At 53.3% G+C, this 19,213-nt stretch overlaps 3 protein-coding genes across 6 annotated transcripts; 1 reads left to right on the plus strand and 2 right to left on the minus strand.

Annotated features, from left to right (window-relative positions):
- Positions 1-202: 202 nt before the first annotated feature.
- MRPS21 (mitochondrial ribosomal protein S21) lies at positions 203-1,304 on the minus strand. The gene is made up of 2 exons (XM_058160400.1): positions 1,078-1,304; positions 203-474 (listed from the first exon to the last, which is right to left on the minus strand). The coding sequence occupies exons 1-2, from the start codon at positions 1,158-1,160 to the stop codon at positions 294-296; spliced, it is 264 nt and encodes an 87-aa protein (XP_058016383.1). The 5' UTR covers positions 1,161-1,304; the 3' UTR covers positions 203-293.
- Positions 1,305-2,396: 1,092 nt separating this feature from the next.
- CIART (circadian associated repressor of transcription) lies at positions 2,397-7,871 on the minus strand. 2 transcript variants are annotated; one of them, XM_058160669.1, is made up of 6 exons: positions 7,763-7,871; positions 5,860-6,399; positions 5,272-5,347; positions 4,562-4,640; positions 4,149-4,275; positions 2,397-3,096 (listed from the first exon to the last, which is right to left on the minus strand). In XM_058160669.1, the coding sequence occupies exons 2-6, from the start codon at positions 6,382-6,384 to the stop codon at positions 2,566-2,568; spliced, it is 1,338 nt and encodes a 445-aa protein (XP_058016652.1). In that variant the 5' UTR covers positions 6,385-6,399; positions 7,763-7,871; the 3' UTR covers positions 2,397-2,565. The 2 variants fall into 2 exon arrangements, with proteins under 2 accessions (XP_058016652.1, XP_058016653.1); XM_058160670.1 differs by lacking the exon at positions 7,763-7,871 and adding an exon at positions 7,487-7,695.
- A 3,346-nt stretch (positions 7,872-11,217) lies between these two features.
- CA14 (carbonic anhydrase 14) lies at positions 11,218-19,144 on the plus strand. Of its 3 annotated transcripts, none has more exons than XM_058160673.1 (10): positions 11,218-11,350; positions 13,240-13,329; positions 13,593-13,772; positions 13,962-14,107; positions 15,110-15,205; positions 16,561-16,627; positions 17,093-17,250; positions 17,433-17,559; positions 17,759-17,779; positions 18,229-19,144. In XM_058160673.1, the coding sequence occupies exons 1-10, from the start codon at positions 11,293-11,295 to the stop codon at positions 18,315-18,317; spliced, it is 1,032 nt and encodes a 343-aa protein (XP_058016656.1). In that variant the 5' UTR covers positions 11,218-11,292; the 3' UTR covers positions 18,318-19,144. The 3 variants fall into 3 exon arrangements, with proteins under 3 accessions (XP_058016656.1, XP_058016658.1, XP_058016657.1); XM_058160675.1 differs by having other exon boundaries at positions 11,226-11,350; positions 13,309-13,329; XM_058160674.1 differs by lacking the exon at positions 11,218-11,350 and adding an exon at positions 11,946-13,115 and having other exon boundaries at positions 13,245-13,329.
- Positions 19,145-19,213: the final 69 nt, after the last annotated feature.

Raw genomic sequence — 19,213 nt, forward strand, 5'->3', positions numbered from 1 at the left:
GACCCTCCGCAGCCGCCTCAGGAATTGGGAGATGGGGACGGTGGAAGAACCCCCGCCTCGGGTACTGCTTCCCCCGCCCGCCCGCCCGCCCCCCGCCAAGGAACCCGGACGGCGGAAGAGAAGAGGCGTCCCCGGCCAACACCAACCCTCCCCCCCCGGTGCGCGTTCAGGATGGGACTAAAAAGTTCTCAAGAAGACGCGGAACTTCGTACGGATTTTATTGGCTTCACACACTTTCCAAATTCAACGAAGCGAGCAGGCGCCTCCGCCCTTCGAGAGCCTCCCGGGGCTCCTCAGCAACCGAGCCAAGGATCCGGGCGGTTTTTCCTCATGAGGAAGTTGATCTTCCTGCCCATTTCGGAGTTATACATTCTCCGGCACGCTTCGTAGGCCTCCCGCCGCCTCTTCTGGCACGGCTTCTCGTAGTACCGCTTGCGCTTCACGTGGTCGATAATCCCATCCATGGTCAGGACTCTGCGAAGGAGAGAGAGGAGGAGGAACCGGCTCTTTAAAAAAAGGCGAACTCCTCCCCGCCAGGAAGGTCCGAGGGGCGCGCGAGTTTAAATCGGGCTGGATTTTCCCTTCCAACCTTCCGCCTGGTTTGCACGGCTTTCCGGAGAGAGACCGAGATCTCGCCGAGGACAACCTGCGGCCGTTTAAAACGCGGGAGCAGAGGGAGAGCTCTACCATGCCGTGCCTCCTCCGTTAGGCGGGGGCGGGCGGAACCCGTGTCGCTTCGAAAACGGCTGGGCAGCAGACACGCCGCCTTCGCCTCGACACTGGCGCTGAGCAGCCGCTGGGCCTCCTGAAGGGAGCCGAGCCGAGCCGAGCCTCCACCCAGCGGCAGCCCCAATCCCGGGATACCCGCGACCACCCTGCTGACACCTCGGGCCTGGAGGAAGCCGACGCGTGTCCGGCTCCCGGCGTTGAAGAGGCGCTTCCAGACGGCGAAAACGGTCGGGGTGCCTGCACGGCGGGACTTCTGGTCGCCGCATGGGCCGAGCGCTGCCCCGGGGACTCCTCCGAGGGGCGCCCATAAGCCTCTGGAGCGGGGCAGAAAGGCGGCGGCGCTCCTACCTGGTGAGAACGCGGTAGGCCAGCTCCACGTCTCCGCCCGGGACCATCACGGTCCGGGCGAGGAACCTGGCGTGGTGCGCCATGTCGACCCCGCGGACCTCCGAAGGGGCCGGGAAGCGCCTCTCGCCCGGGGAATTGGGCGGAAGCGCCCGCCCATCTCCGCCGGAAGCGGAAACGCCCGCAGGAGGATGGCGCCCCGCCCGGTCGCCGTGGCAACGCCACCGATTCCGCGTCTCTTCCGCCGCGGCCCTGGGATCGCCAGCCCTGGATCTTCGGCCGTTTCCCGGCGAGCTTCCCCGATGACGAAGGGCGCCCCGCCTGCAGCCTCTGGCCGTCGCCACGAGGGGGCATCGGACCGTCGCCGTTTTTGGCTCTGCAGGCCGAGCGTCCCCCGCGAGAAAGAAGCTGCCCTTGAATTGTCCGGCGTGCGCGTTGTCCGGGGAGAGGCCGGGCCGGGCCGTGCGGGAGGGAGGCAGGCGAGAAACCAGCCTCGCTCCCGCCTTAGGAAGAAGGCAAGAGGGGAAACCCCCTCCCCCGGGCTTTTTAAAATGACTTTTATGACTTTTATTTTTCATTAACATCATTAATTTATTAATTAATAAATAATTAAATTATTTTCATTAATGTTGTGTCCCTTCTCAGACCTCATTTAAAGGGACATTCGTGTAACATCCAGCACTGTTCATGCTACCTAGTTAAAACGTCTGCAAGAAAACAAGCTCAAGAGAGCACCAAGGACCCCTTGTACATGTAATCTCTTTGACGTGTAACTGATTTCCTACACAGAGAACTTATTTTTGTTCAGTGGGATCAGCTTTTCTCTTGTAGTTTCCCATGGGTAGAAGGCCTCTAAATTTCCCCAGGGTAAAGGGAGACGCCAGAGGTGGAATCCACGTTATCTGAGGGTAATCTATCTTTCTGGATTTCCACACAGGATCAAAGCCCAAATCAGAAGCAATCTGCACAGGGAGGACAGCAACCAGCATGTATACAAAGCGCACCCCTTTGCTCACACCAAGGACCAATCCCCCCTATAAAACTGGCTTTCCACCCCATTTTCTCTGTACTCTTATACTTGAATGCAAATCTTTTTGCTTTTAGGAAATGAATCTCCTTTCTCACAATATGCCTGAAGTTCATTTTTTGTTTGCTCCCGCGTCGCTTCTGGCACATGGAACATAAAACTGTAATTCAATTATCTTCCTGCCTTGGTGCCTTATGGAAGAGTGGGCACAACAGGCCCAGAGCCAAGTATAGTTTAGCATCAGATCACAAAGATAAATGTCTAAAGGATGGAAAAAAGGACCATGAACCTCATCAACAGCCACTGTGGCAGTGCCTTTATTGAAACTAAAGTTTTCCACCCTGAGGGCAGGAACAGTTCTGCTTTCTCTTGAAAACATGCATGAAACATTTTCAGTTTTTAAAAAGTTTGCCAAGAAGAGGAAAGATGGTCTGCAAGTCCAGGGAGACATGTCTGCTGGGGCATCAGGAGCTACAGCATTTCACAGGTTTTCCTACAGACGCTTCACTCCTCTCCAGCTTCTCCCCAGACAAGTGAGGCAGTGACAAAGAGAGGCCACCAAGAGTTCCTTTGGGGGCGGAGTTGCTTGCTGTCAGGACACCAGGCAAGCTCTGACAGCGAGGTGGCTCCACTGAGCCAGAGAACAGCATGCTAGGAGGGCAGCTGTGTGCAAGAGTCTTGGAAGCAGCCTGTGCAAACATAACCTTTTGGAGAAAGAAAACCATTCCACAATTGCTCGTGTTTGGTCCCAGCAAGATCTGCCCAAGCGCAGAGTTCATCTGACTGAAGTCTACTTGTCCCAAGAGAGGGTTCAAGGGCAACGTGTGAATCCAGGACAGGTTCAGAGTAGGTTCATTGCCCATGGGCACCGGCTCTTCCTGCCGAGTGCCAACACCATGGTCGTCTAAGGAAGAGAGGTCTGAGAAAGGCCTCGGCATGTCATCTCGGATGGACGTGCTTCTGCTTCCAATGATCTGGTCTTCTACACAGAGGGACTGAGAGAGAGGGTGGGAAATCAAGCCAGGTTTAAGGATCCCCAAAAGCCCCTTCAACAGGATAGCAATAGCATTTAGACTTAGATACCATTTCACAGTGCTTTCCATCCACCTCTAAGTGCTTTACAGAATCAGCATATTGCCCCCAACAATCTGGGTCCTCATTTTACCGACCTCAGAAGAATGGAAGTATGAGTCAACCTTGAACTGGTCAGGATCAAACTGCCAAACTGCTGGCAGTCAGAATTGGCCTGCAATACTGCATTCTAACCACTGCACCACCACGATGTAAGTCTTGTTCCCTCACGACACAAAAGAGCCGCTAAACATCCCTCTTGGAGGTGAGACAGGCCCCAATCCCGAAATGTTTATGAGTTGGCCTCATTAAACTTCTGGATTCTTTTATTTTTTATGTCAAGGACAGTCCGTGGGGATTGAGTCCCTTATGATCACAACCATTCATGCAATACTTGATTTGCACAAGAGACTGGGGGCTGTCAGAGGTTTCCTCAACAGGGCTTCTCCAGAGGTGTCAGACCACAATGCCCATTTCTCCGAGGAAGCACAGGATGTGGTTTGAGTCCAACACGTCCAAAGAGAAACAGTATGGGGTGAGAAAAGGGCAAAAAGTTGCCCAGAGTTGTGAGATGAGCAGCAAATAAATTTAATCAATCAATCCACCAAATCAAATACCATGGCTAGATCAACTTTTTGGAACAGAGGGGCCAGGAACATTATTGTCCAGAATCAGGAGGTGTTAATAGGGGAAGCCTTATTAACTTGGACTAGACAGAATAGTGAGAGAATCCAAGGAAAGCCGGGCAGGTGTAATCAACTGAAGAAAGAAACACAAACACTCATACCACTCCTACAAGTTCCAGGGAGGAAAGGAAAAACACATAACAGCCCACTCTGTGCAGAAAGGAGAGCTCGTCCCAGAGAAAGCCATCCATGCCCTACAACTCCAGTGCATACATATGTACAACAATGTCAATGGGTTTATGTACAGAATCCAGCCAAGTCAGGCAGAACAAAGTGACCTTGGCACTCACTTTTGCTGCCCCACACGCCTCCCTGGCTGACACACTGTAGCTGGCCTGGGATTCCTTCAAGGGGATGTGAGGGAACCAGATCTTGAGCATCTTTTCCACCTGCAACAGGATGCCCAGGTATCGCTCCCTGCAAGCCAAGGGGACATGAAGCCAGACAGATACATATATACGTAATGGAGCCATCCAGGTTCTTCTACATCTACATACACAAGCAAAGCTACAAGACTGTTTTTAAAGACTCTTTCCTTGCAAAATGCAGTCCAGAGGGGGGGCCCACAAAAAGTGTTTTCTGACAAGGCAAGTCTCAGAACTGCAATAGCACATCAGTAGCTCAGTGGGGCCAAGAAAACAGTTAAGACATCTGGCTAAGTTAGGGGGCTTGAGCAGCACTGGCCAGCAAAGGAGACCCTTACCCCATCTGAGGCTTCTGAAGGACACCAATGATCCGCTGGATCCTATCCATGGCCACGCTCTGCTGAAAACTACTTAGACCTGCAAGGTACCAAAACAGGAAGCTCAATAAACGTAGCTGCTAGGATTGAATGGATTAGAGCAACAGATCTCAAATCATTTCCCCCACTGCCTGCTGCCTAGAATCGGACTATACGGGTGGAAGGGTGACGTGCAGCCAATAATCTCATCAATTCTCTATGACTTGTCCACATTGATTGTTAATTCCAACGCCCACCTGTCTGTGTGTGGGGACTGCAATTGAGGGAGGGGGCTCAAGACAAGCAAAGAAGGCCAAAAACTTCAATAGAAAATCCATTTTCAAAGCTCTGGTTGTAAAGGAGAAATGACTGATCTCCAAGACAACCTGCTGGGCTGTGTAAGAACTCTTAATACTTCATAGGCTTCTGAATTACAATGGGATGGGTTCCCCACCCAAAACTTCTCTATGAAGGGCTGGCTGTAATGGGAATATTGGAATCCAAACGGCCAGATCACGCATCTCCATGGCTCTCCTTCCAGGCACCCAGACGACCCTTGCAGCTTACGAATCCCCCAGTTGCCAGGGTGTCCAGCCCACTTTGCCAGGGTGTCCAGCCCACAGGGTGTCCAGTCCCCCAGTTGCCAGGGTGTCCAGCCCACAGCCCAAGCAGGTGCGCCCGCTGGTCCTAACCTTGGTCAAAGCAGCCCATTTTCAAGCGATTCAGAAGCTCCAACAGGGGGCGGACAAAGCCTTGGAGTTCCCAGCACTGTAAACATGGAGCACAAGAGTGTGAAGTGTGAAAAGCTGCACAACAAAAAAAATTTAAAATTTTTTTAAACGGAAGTCTACGATTGGTTATTCCTGAACCTTTGGCATGCTTCCTTATAAAACAATACAGAAACAGCCACTCTCTATGTCAACGGGGGCATCGTGGCCATGAGGTTACCACCTATCTGCAACTTGAACCCAAATGGCCACTCTTACTAGCAGAACCCCCACTCTAAACCGCCCTTTCCAAGCCACCTCCAAAGTGGACCAGCTGAATGACGCTTCCTTATGAAAAACAAACCAAACAGTTGTGGAGCCTCTAACTGTTCTGCCCAGTGAAAACGATTGCTCACCAAATCCCCAGTGGATTCTTCCCTTTCACTTCCCTCCACCCAGGAGCAGTGGGATAACCGTCAGATCTAGGGGTTTCTTGGCGGGACTACTTTCACAGAGAGAGCTCTCCCAATCCCTAGTTGGGCATCATCCCTCTGGGACTGCCAGTGGACTCACCTTTTGTGCAAAGGCTTGGTCACCTTCCGTCCAACAGGGAGAGCGCAGAGTCTCTTCCGCTGCTGCTGCCGTTTCCTTCCTCCTCCGCTGCCTCTTTATCCCAGGCGATGACACAGATGCCGTGGGGCACGGAGGGGGCCGGCTGCCTCCTGTGGTGCTGCTCTGAAGCTTGGCCCTCTTTCGGTTCACCCTCTGCCCAGGCAGGCTTCCATTTGGACTGAGCCGGCGGCTACAGAACGTCTCCCCGGGACCCTCTGGGCCATGGAGGCAACCGGAGCCAGGAGGCTGCAATCCAAGGGGCCGCTTGGGTCCCTGACCAGGCAGACCCGGCAAGAGGACGAATCCTGAGCCACCGAGGCAACAGTGTCTCGGCAGCTTCACCTCCTTCCCATCACCGAGAAGGAAGATTCTGAAATTCCCCTTTTGTGACAGGAGCTGCTCTTCCTCGCTTTCCTCCTCCTCGCTGGTGGCACTTTCCACCGAATAGAAAGACTCCCAGGAAGAGACGCTTCTTGTGTCATCCATGGATTAGCTTGATTGCTAAAAGAGAGGGAGGGAGGGAGGGAGGGAGGGAGGGGATGCCCATCAGCCTGGTTTCCCTCTTCAGGCACTTAGACAAGAAAGCATCTACCAGTTAATCCTAACCCACCCACCCACTTTCTGGAAGCGAGAGGCCCCACCTGTTCTTTTAAGCAGCAGCAGCAGCAGCACTTAATGCTACAAGGGATAGAAGGCACCACCCTGGCTCAACTGAGCCAGTCATCCCAGCAGCCGCCACAGATCTCCAAGCACAAGGAACAGAACCTCCGGAAGGGAGAAGTTTCTGCCAATTGGGTCAGCACCACAACCCATCCAAGCAGCTCCTAAGCCTGGCCACTTCCTGATGCTACATGCCACCAGCCAGAGCGTTCTGCACCCTCCTAGGGGAAAGCATTGTCCTCTCTCAGCATTCCGGGGAGAAGGGTGGGGGGAGCACGGAGGAAACGGGGTGGACTTATTGAAGGCGCTCCCGTCACCCGCCCTTCTCCTCCGCCGCTGCCGCCCTGAGAGCGCCAATCGCCCAGAGTTGTCAACCGCCCGCGGGGTTTCTCAAGCCAGGCGCTGGAAGCCAAGTCTTCGCACGGCCGGTACCGATCCCGACCCCGCACGCGGTGGGCCCGCTGCCCGGTGCTTCTGGCTGAACGGCGCCAAACGGCGGGAGCAAGGAAAGGTCCTGAAGCCCTCTGCCCGAGCGGCCGTCCGCCAAACCCGCGGGAGTTGCTTAGCCAGCGAAGCCAGGGCAGCCGAGGCCCCCGAAGCCCCAACGGAGGCCACAGCCGAAAGGACTCGGAAGCCGCCTCTGCGCCCTTCGGGGACATTTCCGGCCAGGAAGCCCACCTGTCCCCGGCCTCCCAGGAGCTCTCGAGGCTGCTCTTTGATGCTCCCGCCCCCCATAGCAGCGAGTTCCAGAGCCGCCTTCGCGAACTTTTCGCGCTTCGCTCCGAAGTCAGGAACTCGCCCTGCCGCGGGCTCCAAAAGACAAAGGAGCCGAAACCGGGACTGACTTCCAGGCTGCGAATACGCTTCGCCCGACGGTCCCCCGCGGACCCCGTCCCCGCTCCGGGCCCGTAAGAAAGAAACAGCGCACCGATCGCTCCCCGATCCCAAAAGCTCCGAGGCAGCCGAGCGCGGCCGCCACCCCTCCAGCCGGGACCCGATTCGGCGAACGCGGAAGCTGCCACCGGAATGCCCGGCGGCCGGTACTCCCTGGCTCAGCGCCCTTCGGGCGATGCGGCCGGCGTATTCTGCACATGCCCCAGAGGGGGTCGCCCCTGTCCCGCCCGCCTCGGTCTCCCACCCCGAAGCCCTGCTGAAAAACCTCGGGGAACGGAAAGGCCAGCGCGCTGGCATCGCAACTACCCACCGGCTGCTCCGGGCGGCTCCGATGAAGTGCCGGCAGCCAGGAAGCAGGAGCCCAGCTCAGGGCCCGGACCACGCGGCCACGTGCGGCGCCACACGTGCCCACAGGCCCCGCCCCGAAGGCGCCGCAGCCTCGGAGCGCCATTGGTTCGGCGCCGCCCAACGGAGGGGGGAGGGGGAGGGCCGCGCACCCATTGGCTGGCAAGCCCCATCCAGGCGCAGGCGGCCACACACGGGGCAGCGGGGAGCTGGAGGCGAGTGGGCCGCCCCGTGTCTCTCTGGGCGCGTCTCCGCTCACGTGGCAGCGGCGTGCGAAGCGGCTTCCGCCGGGCTTAACGTTTGTTCCGTGGGACTGCGGGGATCACGGGACGGTCTGCGGGAGAGAAGGCAGTTCAGCACCGGGCCGCTACCGGAGCGCGTGGCTTGGAAAGAGGCAACGAAGGCGGCGCGATTGAACGGGCGGCGGGGGCTGCTCGCAAAGCCAATTTCATCCTGGGCGGGGGGACCATCCTACCCAGCGGCTCCATCACTGCGGGGAGGAGGCCGGTGGCGACTTTCCCGATCGCGCGCGCTCGGCACGGAGGAGCGGGACCCCCTTCTCGCCCGTTACGCAACCCTGAGCCGGCTCGTGTTGGTTGGCCTCCGGGGACGCGCAGTCCCGAACCTGCAAGAACATCCCGTGATCGTCATAAGTGTTAATCGGGATTATGCGAGTTAAGAGGTGAAACCGCCACGGCGCGAATTTAACGCACCTCCATCCGGAGAGGACAAACGGCGAGTTCTTCCCAAAGCGCCAGAGACGCCCCTGAGCCCCTCTTAAGTAAAATCGCGATTTCCTTGAAAAACCCATAAAACAACACGTTCCTCTCCTTCCACTGAACTCCCGACACGCGAAACGTTCAAGTCCGCGCTGCGTTTGTGTTTCACTGTGTTTGACGTTCACACGTCAAGCTTAACCCAATGCGCAAAAGCCCCGATGACTAAATCAAAGCCACTTGAAATCCTTGCTTTAACCTCGACAAGCCTAGTTTGGGCTCCACAGCATAAGCATTGGGCGTGTGATTTGGACAAGACGCACAGGCACCCACTGCCCCTTTTGCTTGAGAAATGGATGCAGGACCCCCCTGCTTTCTCCCCCTGCCCCCTTCACAAAAGGGATTGGCTGGCTCCCTCCTTGCCCTGAGGCAAGGGGAGTCCTGCTGCTTTGCCTGGCCTGGCCTTGATTGGGGAAGGGCTGCCTTGCCATGCTTTCCTGTCCAGTCCAGTCCAGTCCAGTCCTCCACCCACCCACCCGCTGCACAACCTGGCGCAATCAAACAAATGCTGGGTGGGGAACTAGGTCACCACGACCTGCTCTCTTTCAGGCTGGCAGAAACCCAGCACAGAAGATGAAGCTGGTGGGGTCCAGCCTAAACTGGGGGGGAGGGCAGAGTTTCCTGGGTTTGCCTGCCTGCTTCCCTGCAGGCAAGGGCCCCCCAATTCTGTAGAACCAAAATTCCATCATGGGAGGTTCGCTGCTTGTCTTTCTGCCAATCTTCTATCAGCAAGATAATAAAAGGTCAGTGGCTGTAAGGATCTTTGGCCCCCACTGCTGTGGCTCCACCAATTGGTTACCTTTCCAGGCAGCAACAGCCCTTGTGGTTCTCCCCAGTTAAGCCTCTTCCATTGGGGGGGGGGTGTTCGCTTAACCCTTTCTCTGCCAGTCAGTTCCTCTTTCAAATTCACCTCCTTTTCTTTCATTATTCACTATTGTGGATTTAGCAATGCATACACTTTCTACATCAGAAAAATACATCCACAGAACCTCAAGTCAGCTATTAACTACCACAGTGCCAACAAGCAAATTCAGCTAATGTGCGCTATAACCCATCCCAACACCTTCCAGGCAGTCAAGGATGGGGAAGGGGGGGGAGACATAAAGGTGCAGTAAAGCAGGTCGACCCAAAATATTTTGCATCCAAGTTCTTGCAACCTTCTGTACACAGCAACAAAGCCACAACTCTGCTGCAATGAGGGAGAGACTTCTTATAGCAGCAGGAAAGGCCTCTAGAGCCCCCCCACCTCGGCCTCCCCAGGACCCGACATGGGTCTCTGGGATGCCACAACCAAGCCATGAGGCTCAATATGTCCACACCATTTTTTTGTTGTTGTGCAACACGAAATTAGAAAGCAGCAACAGCTGAAATGTGTGTTCATACATGGAAACTCAACAATGTGTGGCCACTATTTTTTTATCTATTTATTTGTCAATCATATATAAGATAACAGATAAAAGTATAAACATAATTTGGATACATGAAAAGAGTAAGTAAATAAGGAATATTAGGACAGGGACGGTAGGCACGCAGGTGCACTTGTGCACGCCCCTTACAGACCTCTTAGGAATGGGGTGAGGTCAACAGTAGACAGTTTAAGCTTAAAGTTTTGGAAGTTTGGGGAAGAAACCACAGAGTCAGATAGTGCATTCCAGGCATTGACCACTCTGTTACTGAAGTCATATTTTCTGCAATCAAGTTTGGAGCGGTTTACCTTGAGTTTGTATATATTATTTGCTTGTGTATTGTTGTGGTTGAAGCTGAAATAGTCATTGACAAATAGGACATTGTGGTAGATAATTTTATGTACTATGCTTAGGTCAGATTGAAGTCTGCGTAATTCTAAGTTGTCTAAGCCCAAAATGTGGAGTCTGGTGGCATAAGGTATTTTATTGCGAGCAGAGGAGTGGAGGATTCTTCTTGTGAAATATCTCTGGACTTTCTCGATTGTATTAATGTCCGATATGCAGTGTGGGTTCCAAACAGATGAGCTGTATTCAAGATTTGGTCTAACAAATGTTTTGTACGCTCTAGTTAGCGGTACAATATTACCAGAGAAGAAGCTATGCAAGGTTATATTGACAACTCTTAGTGCCTTTTTGGCAATGTTGTTACAGTGGGCTCTGGCACTTAGATCTTTAGAAATGAGTACTCCAAGGTCCTTGACAGAGTTGAGGGTCATCTATAAGGTCATTTGTATTTTATGTTTTTATTTTTTTTATATATATTTTTTTGCCAATGTGCAATTTTGCCCCGTTCCTGCCTCTGAGCCAGGCCAAAGCTGTGCCATCCCCCTGAGCCCCTCTCCCCGTGCCTGCCTGAAAGCTCAGATGAAAAGAACCGGCCTGTTGCGCAGGGACTTGGCTGGCACAGGCCTGAAGGGGAGCCAAGCTCTTCCAGCACCCTCCCCCCCTGTCCAAACACATTTGGGACTCTACAGACCAGTGGACGGGGTGATTTAAGGAGCCGAGTCCTCAGCCGCAGGCTGGCTGCCTGGCTTGCCCAGAGCCACCTTAAATGGCATTGGCCGCCTTCTGGTCAGTGTCCAATGGGGACCTCCTGACTCCCCTGGAAAGAGGCAAGCAGTGGGGTGCAGATGTGGGAGTGGAAGATCCCATCTCTGGCCAAACAGAGACTCCTCTTGGCTCAGGACCCGTCCATTTCTTTGGAGTTTTTTTCCCCCATTTCACCTGCTTTTTCCTTTTTCTGATATTCCAAGATGTTGCTAGTTCTCACCCTCTGGCAAGCTCTTTCCCAAGCCCTGGCTGCAAGTGGGGGTAAGTGGCGGGTTTTTTTCTTTTTCCTCCCAGCCCTTTGTTTCTTTGTGGGGCTCCTCTGCCTTTCACCAGGGGGATCCACTGCAGTTAGGCAGCTCGGGGAGGGGGAAGGGGGGCTTTCTCTGGCAGAGACTCGGATGGACACAACAATACAGCTACCCCTGGTAACCATTCTGGGCTGCTGAGGCATTTTACTTTGTTTGTTTTTATAAAAAAAGACGCTTATTTGTTTCTCTGAAAGCAAGTGAGCCCGTTCTCAGACTAATCCTTTGGATGGAGATCCTTTGGATGGAGCGCTGGCAAAGTTTGCAAACAACTCTCCACTTTCTGCAGAGGGCCTGCCCTCCTTTCTCTTCTGTTCTGTTAGGACTCCCAGAAGCTGTAATGCCTAGAGGCACTGGCAGTGGCTTCTAGAATTCTCTATCACCCTTTTCACTTGTTAAGAAAGAATGAAGCTGAAAATACTCTTGATAAAATGAGAGAGTAACAATCCTGGGGAAATATTTACAAAGAAGCTGCCTGAGAGCAAGCACGGAAACGGCAACACTATTTTTTGAAATGAACTGAAGAGCCAAGAGATGGGGAAAAAGTAAGGAAAACAGAGTAGTAAGAGAAGAATAAAAATTTTAGGGAATACAACTATTTGTAACGAGAGAAGATATCAGGTGGGGAATTAGCACTGGAAGCTTTGAAAGCTAACCCAGAGGTGCTTTTTCCAAAAAACAATTGGACTTTCTAGAACTGAGAAGCTTCTTGGATGAGAACCAAAAAATTTTCATGGAGCCCAAGAAAGTCCAGTTGCCTTTTGGAGAAAGCACAGGTGACAACCCAGATGACTTGAGAATCTCCCCAGACATCTGAAGGCATTTATGCCAAAGGTTTTTGGGTCCAGTGCTCTTCATCCGATCCATCAATCATCCTCAACTCACTCTCTCGCTTGCTCTACGGCATGATCTGCTTTCCGTGGCTTATGGACTCGGCCACTCTGCAGTCTGAGCCGACAACTCCCAAACTGTATCCGAGGCTGCAAACACCAGCCCTTCTGCCAGGTCCAGCCGGACAGGAGCTCAAGGGGAGTGGACAGCAAGGAAATGGCGGCCTGACACCTGCCTTTGGCACAGGGAAGGAGGAAACGGCACAGGATGAGGTGTTCTTGGCAGAAGGGCAGAAAGCCACGGTCTCAAGCCGGGTCTAAACGGGGGTGCCAAGATGAAGACAGGAAGGAGGCCACGTGCTGGGCTAGACCCCCAGGTCGTCCGAGAGACCACGGCAGCATCTGAGGGCTCTCAGCTCTGGGGAGGACGCCAAAAACATCTTCACGCCACCAGCCAGAATAAATATAGCAGCAGCTCATGAGCCTTCAGGAGGTGACACGTCTGCTCACGGCCAGCTGTCCTTTTTCGGGGTGGAAGAATCCCGCCTCTTTTCTCTAGTGTATCAACTCGGGTTTCATTCTTTTAAAAGAGAGAAAGAGGCTATCGCCTAGATTTTTAAAAAAGCAGCCCCATATTTCAAAGGTCTAATAGGAGGCTAGTCTTGCAGTCCCAGCTGGCAGTGCTTGTAGGTCCCCTGGAGATTAGCTGATCTTTTTTTTCCCCAAAGCTGCTTTCTGAAATAAAAGGACAGGATTCCAGCACAGGGGAGAATGCAGATCAGAATATTGCGCCGGGAACGGCTGGAGACGGTGCCCATTTTCCCTTTAAGAGCGGGGCTCCCGTGCCACCTCCCGTCAAGCTAGAAGGGAGCAACTGCTCTCATGTCCCTGGTTGGTAGCAATGTCACCTCGCGGTCTGTTGTGGAAACGGGTGTGGGATTCTTCCCTTGTGAAGGATTCAGCCCTGTCTTGTAGCTCACAGGTGGGTTTCTTTGCTATGGGCTCTTTCTGCCAGGACAGAAGTGGCCCCACGTCTGGAGCTGCCAGCCAAGAGCCCCATCCTCTGCCCTTCCTTCTCCTGCAGGTTCCCACTGGACATACGAAGGTAAGGAGAAACAGCTGCAAGCAATACCTTCCGTTGCTCGTTGGAATTGCAAATGCAGCCACAAAGTCAGGAGGGGCTGCCCAAATGTGCCTCTTCGCTGACAGAGCCTCCCACAGTCCTTCATGTGCTCCAGAAAGGCCCTTCGGAGGTCTCCAGTTGGAAAAAATAAAAGGCACTTCCAGAATAGTTGGAGGAAACGTTGGGTGGGGGGTGGGGGTGGGCTTTCTGCATCCTGGATCCGTAAGCCTTTTCTCTTTTTACAGGCTCCGACGGGCAGACGCACTGGCCAGAGAGATACCCAGACTGCGGTTGGCAGGCTCAATCGCCCCTCGATATCCAGACAGATTTGGTCCAATATGACCCCTCTCTGCCCCCCATTGAGCCAGAGGGATACCGCAACCCTGGGAGCGGCTCCTTGACCCTGACCAATAACGGGCACACAGGTAAGAACATTCGCAGGATCTGTTGTTTATTGTGCAAAGGTCTGGTTGAGAAGACAGTGCTTTTTCTGTCTTCCCCACCTTGAGGACTAGTAATGCTAGAAAGAGCACCATGCCATAGGTCTGCTTTGTGACAGTGTTCCTCCTCCCCACTGGCTGCAAGCTGAGGCTCCTTGCTCTCTGCCTCCACAGTGCAGCTCTCCCTCCCCAAGAGCCTGCGCCTGCATGGCCTGCCCAGCCTCTACTCAGCAGTGCAGCTACACTTCCACTGGGGCAGCAGCAACAGCCAGGCTGGGGGCTCCGAGCACCGCGTGGATGGCCAGGCCTTCCCAGCAGAGGTAAGCCAGCAGCACTTATGTGCAGGCAGGCCCGGCTGGGCCCCTTGCTGGGGCACAAAAAGTAGCTGAATTGGCCCAACTCTCTGCCTCCTTTGGCCGAGGTTGAGAAAAGAGCTATAAGGAAACCCCAGTTCTACTGGAGTTACCTGGCGACTGCAACACACAGAATGTTTATCGAGGCTGGCTGGGAATTCTGGGGACTGCAGACCGGAAAGCCCAGTTTAAGCAGCCCTCCTCTATATCCAGGTCTTTTTTTCTGAAGGAACCACTTTTGCATGGACCGGCCTGGACCTTTCCAATATCTTCCCAGGGTGAAATGCTCTCGGGTTGGACTGGATCAACTGATCTGGTAGCGATGGTGGCGGGTGGCGGGTGGTTCGGAGAACCAGTAACAAAAATCCCTGCCCCTCACCCACCATGCCCAGCTGAGCCATACAATCATCAGAGCCTTTTTTCTTTTTCACTTTTAAAAGCATTTTTTTACAACCTATTCAGCCAGATTGTTTAAAAAATGCTTTTAAAAGTAAAACAAAAACAAAAATGCACCACAGCTGATCTCCCCCCCCCCCAGCACACGCTGTTCTACTTACCCCATGCCTCCTTTTGACATACACTGCGCATGCGCGCACCTCACATGCGCAGCCAGTGAGCCGGTAGTAAACAGATTCAGATTTCACCACTGCTGAGACTCCCAAATGATTTGGGACTCTGGCACCGTGGGTCCTGCTGATCCTTATTCTGTGAAACTCCGCTGTCAGTTGCATCCCCTCCTTCACCACTGTCGTGTTGTAATTTCTCTATTCCCCCCATAACACTGGAACCGCTCTCTCCTCAGAGGGACTTTGCCCTCTGGCCACAGGCTGAAGGAGGAATGGAGCTGTTTTTCATAGTCGGAAAAGCCGACTTGGCTGCCCACAAGAAGAAATCCCAACTCCATCACATTTCGATAAAAGTCACGAAGCTTTTCCTCCCTGCCCTTTAACTCTTTGTCCTCACCTTCAGCTTCACGTGGTCCACTTCAACTCAGAGAAGTATGCCAACCTGAGCGTGGCCAAACACCAACCGGATGGGCTGGCGGTGCTGGGCATTTTCCTGGAGGTGAGTGTCTGCTGGGTGAAGATGGTGCCATGGCCACTGTCCAGAACAGTTGAACATTTCCTTGGTTCATCTACCCTCCACACTACCCTTCTCGGCCACTTTAGGATCCCTCCCTGCTTCCCTTACGCCAGACATTCCTTAGACAGCCACCTGCCAACCCTACTGACTGCTGAAAAATACAGATCCAGTGTTTATTAACATCCTTCCAGCGCTTCTGGCAGGGGAGGCCCAGGAAAGCTCCCCTTACAGACTAGGTCGCTTAAGCTCTAGGCTCCCCTGTTGACAAAGGGGGATGCAGCGACCACTGGCATTCGAGGCGCTCGAGGGCTGAGTTCTTCAACAGAAGGCATACAGCAAAACACTTCAAAAACCAGAACCAGAGGTCGGTGCTCTAAAGGTGGTATGAGTGAGCCCCTCTCCTACCCGATTTGCCTGAAACTCTCTTGGGCCTCGAAAATTCCTGTGTGATGGTGCCACAGAGCCTTCTTCCCTGATGTTGTGACCCAGGCCCCAGTAGGTAGTAGGAAACTCAGTCAGTGTAAAAACAAACAAAACTTTATTCGAACATTTCATTCTTCATTCTTAGCGCAGTCCAACTAAATTAAAGCAAATTCCTCAGTCCTATCACCATCCTTGGTCCAATTGGGCAAACTGCCAAAGGCCTTTCTTGGCAAAAGTTCAGAAGACACCAATACAAAATAAATGCAAGAAGAAGCTATCAACGTTGTTTTCCGGCTAAGCCCAAACTCCATTGCTGGTCTTTTAAGCCTTATGGGAGGGGCCAATCATCCCTACTCCCGAGTTTCTCTCGGGAGAAACTCTCTTTGCTTGAGCTGCTCTTGCCTTCCGGCAGCTTTTCTCATGCGTGCATTAGGAACAGGCTCCTCCTGTTCCTCCGCCTCACCACTGTCAGTTTCTGGAGGCTCTGGAGTCTGTACCTCACTCCTCGATGGCCCTGGCCCCATCTCTGCCTCTGACGCAGAGCCCTCATCCAGGCCTTCCCCAGCCTCCAGGACTGGCCCATGCTCTTCCTCAGCCTCATCGCTGTCCAACTCCATTGCCAGCTCTGCAGGCTGCTGGCAGATCACACCACCTGAATAAAAACTGCCTCCTTAGTAAATCTTCACCCACAGTGCCAAGCAAACAGAGTGATGCAGTTTATTTAGTTTCCTTCTCCTATTCCTTGATTCCTGCTTCTTTTCTCTCTCTCCTGTTTTAAAACTTCTCCTCTGCCCCGCATGAAGCAAATTATTCAGCTACAGGCTCTGTGCCGGCCTTTGGTGGCCTGGCAAAGAAAGAGAGCCAGCATGACCAACAGAGAGAAGTCAACTCACTTCTTCCTTTGCATCTGGCAGGTTGACAGTGTGGAGAATCCTGCCTACAATCACATCTTGGACCGTCTGGACAGCATCCTTTATGCAGGTAGACGGTCCTTTGGGAGAGGGAGGGGCTGCAGGGGCTGGTGGGGGGAAGCACAAAAGCACAAGGGAGAGAGTGGAACTGCTAGTAGAGACTCTGAAATCCTAGCTGGGCTCCGGAGGAGGATCAAGACGTCACATGTTACTTTGTCACTACTTCTTAAAACACACGTCCGTTTAAAATAACTGTGAAAACAAAGCATTCAATAAAAAAAAGTGAGATTCTTCAGAAGCAAGCACTTAAAAGCCTATCAGCCAGGGAGCTGCTCTGCAGAAAGGTCCCCTGCCCCCGTTCCTTGGAGCTGGGAGGCCAGACTAGGCAGGCCTCCAGCCTTAGACAGCCTCAGGGATGCAACCGGAAAGGTCCCAGAAGCCAGCCCTGGGCTCCCTCCCCACCCACAGCCCCCGCACCTCTTCTGCCATCATTCTGGTTTTCTCTTTCCATTTCCCCACCTCCTAAACTCACCAGAGCAAGAGGTCACCATTGCTCCCTTCAGTTTGCGAGAGCTGCTCCCAGCGCATCTGGGCCACTACTACCGCTATAGTGGTTCACTGACAACCCCGCCTTGCTATCAGACCGTGCTGTGGACGGTTTTCCGCCAGCCAGCTCGTATCTCTGCCGCTCAGGTAAGAGCCTGAAAGATGAAATCCATCATTAAGTTTAGGCAAAGGGTTTGCATGTTGGATGGGGTGGGGGTGGATGGGAGGCTCCAGGACAGCTGTTGGAGAATGGCTCTCATCAGTCAATAGAAATGAGCAAATTCTTCTAGAGGAAACTAGTAGCAGGATCGACTCACATTTTTTTCTAGCTGGAGAAGCTGCAGAAATCTCTTTATTCTACAAAAGATGGGAAGACCCCCTCCAAATTGCTAGTCAGCAACTTCCGGGTGCCCCAGTCTTTGAACCAACGCCTGGTCTTCTCCTCCTTCCCTGTCGGTGAGCAGGGAGGCTGCTGCTTTCCTGGGTGTTTATGTGCATGGACTCACCTGTAGAGATGGGGGAGGCTGCCCTCTGGTGGACAAATTTGGCCCAGCACCAGATCCATGCTGGTGCAGTAAAGTTCACGCTTGGGGGGGGGGGGGAAGGAGGAGGAGGTAAATCTGAACCCAAAACGTTTCTCTCTCTTCCCTTCTAGGACCATCTCAGTACTCTGCAGGTGTGACTCTCCTCCTGTGATGCTTGCTCGAGGGGGCCAGGCGGGACTTGCACAGCCAGCTAGCCAAGCTGCAGTGGTGGTGGAGGACTGGAGCCTTGCCAATCCAGGCCTGCCCTCCCTGCCCTGGGGCTGGAGAAGGACCACCGGTTAAAGAACTGGCCATCATGGGGTGGGGAGGGGTTTCTGTCAGTCAGAACTTCCAATAATCATGCGAAGAATATGGGAAATGAGCCGGCAGGCCTGACCACCTTTCTGGAGTTCTAGAACGACACCTACTATGGTAGTTAAAGTGTTTTTTAGCCCTGAACTTCCTGGCTTACCTCTCAGTATGTTCACTGTTCCAGTCCTCAAAGAGGAAGTGCATCCCAATTTTAAACTTGGGGGTGTATCCATCTCCCCCATCCCCACTTTAAGCTGTCCTGACCTCTTTCCCTCTTTTCTCTTCCCAGGCGAGGTCATTGCCATAATCGTTGCAGTGCTCTTGGGCTGCCTGGGTGTCTTCCTGGCTGGCTGGATTTTGGCAAAGAGAACCCGGTGAGCAGGAGGTGAATGTGGGACGCCAGCCCGTTTCCTGCCTAGCTGCATTGCAGTGCCAGAATAAGGGAGGTTCCCATGTGTTTTATTCTGGAGGGGCAAGTGATTGAAGTGATTCTTTCCCCCCACCCCACTCCTTGCCAAGTGGAGTACCGTGAATGTGAAAAACCTCAAGAGAATTTCACTGGAAAGAGAAACCATAGATATTTATTAAACTTCCTCCTGCCCCCATCGTGAGCTTCATGTTTTTCTACTCTAGTGAACAAGAGTGGCAGGAGCAAAGGGCCACTGCAGAAGCCTCCCCTCCAGGACAAGACTTTCTCCCGCAGCCCTGCCAACTTTTCTGTTCTTTGTGGAAGCCAGGAGTATTTAGGCCGGGGGGGGAGGGGAAACCAGCAAGATTGTCTGGAGAAGGAACTAGCCCAACCAACACCAGCCTCCCTCTTCTGCCATGCTGCCCAGCTGATTTCCCTCTCCAGCAAGATCAGGAAGAGGCAGTTGGCACCTGGGGAAGGGTTTCTCCTCCATAATGCTGTGACTCCTAAGAGAATCTGCAGCCCCACCAAGACTCCCTTTATCGGTTTAAACACAAAGCTGCTATTGTGTCTCCTGCCAACTTCAATGGTTGCCAAAGGAGAGGAAGCCATGGGAATCCCAAGGCCCAGGTTGACTATCTGGACTGGTCTTGCCCAGCATTCAGAATCCCACTCAACAAAACACAACTGCCACATTCAAAAAAACCAGCCGTGCTGGGGCAAGGGCTGGCTTCTCGGGGTGCTTGGGTAACAAACCACTCGTCCTATTTGAGTCAAGACAAACGCGCTGTGCAAACCCAGCTTTTGAGCTTGACCAGCCTTTTAACTGAGCAGCAGAAGCAGGAGTCTAGTCCAGAAAGGGCCT

This window comes from Ahaetulla prasina, chromosome 17 (assembly GCF_028640845.1).
Source record: "Ahaetulla prasina isolate Xishuangbanna chromosome 17, ASM2864084v1, whole genome shotgun sequence".
Taxonomy (NCBI): Eukaryota; Metazoa; Chordata; class Lepidosauria; order Squamata; family Colubridae; genus Ahaetulla; species Ahaetulla prasina.

Coding starts and splice junctions, on each gene's coding strand:
- MRPS21 (XM_058160400.1), bottom strand. CDS start 1,160: ATGGCGCACCACGCCAGGTTCCTCGCCCGGACCGTGATGGTCCCGGGC. Junction 475..1,077: donor GCCTACCGCGTTCTCACCAG/GTAGGAGCGCCG, acceptor TCTCCTTCGCAG/AGTCCTGACCATGGATGGGA.
- CIART (XM_058160669.1), bottom strand. CDS start 6,384: ATGGATGACACAAGAAGCGTCTCTTCCTGGGAGTCTTTCTATTCGGTG. Junction 4,641..5,271: donor AATGGGCTGCTTTGACCAAG/GTTAGGACCAGC, acceptor GGTACCTTGCAG/GTCTAAGTAGTTTTCAGCAG. Junction 4,276..4,561: donor CTTCAGAAGCCTCAGATGGG/GTAAGGGTCTCC, acceptor CTTGGCTTGCAG/GGAGCGATACCTGGGCATCC.
- CA14 (XM_058160673.1), top strand. CDS start 11,293: ATGTTGCTAGTTCTCACCCTCTGGCAAGCTCTTTCCCAAGCCCTGGCT. Junction 11,351..13,239: donor AGCCCTGGCTGCAAGTGGGG/GTAAGTGGCGGG, acceptor TCTTTCTGCCAG/GACAGAAGTGGCCCCACGTC. Junction 15,206..16,560: donor TGCTGGGCATTTTCCTGGAG/GTGAGTGTCTGC, acceptor TGCATCTGGCAG/GTTGACAGTGTGGAGAATCC.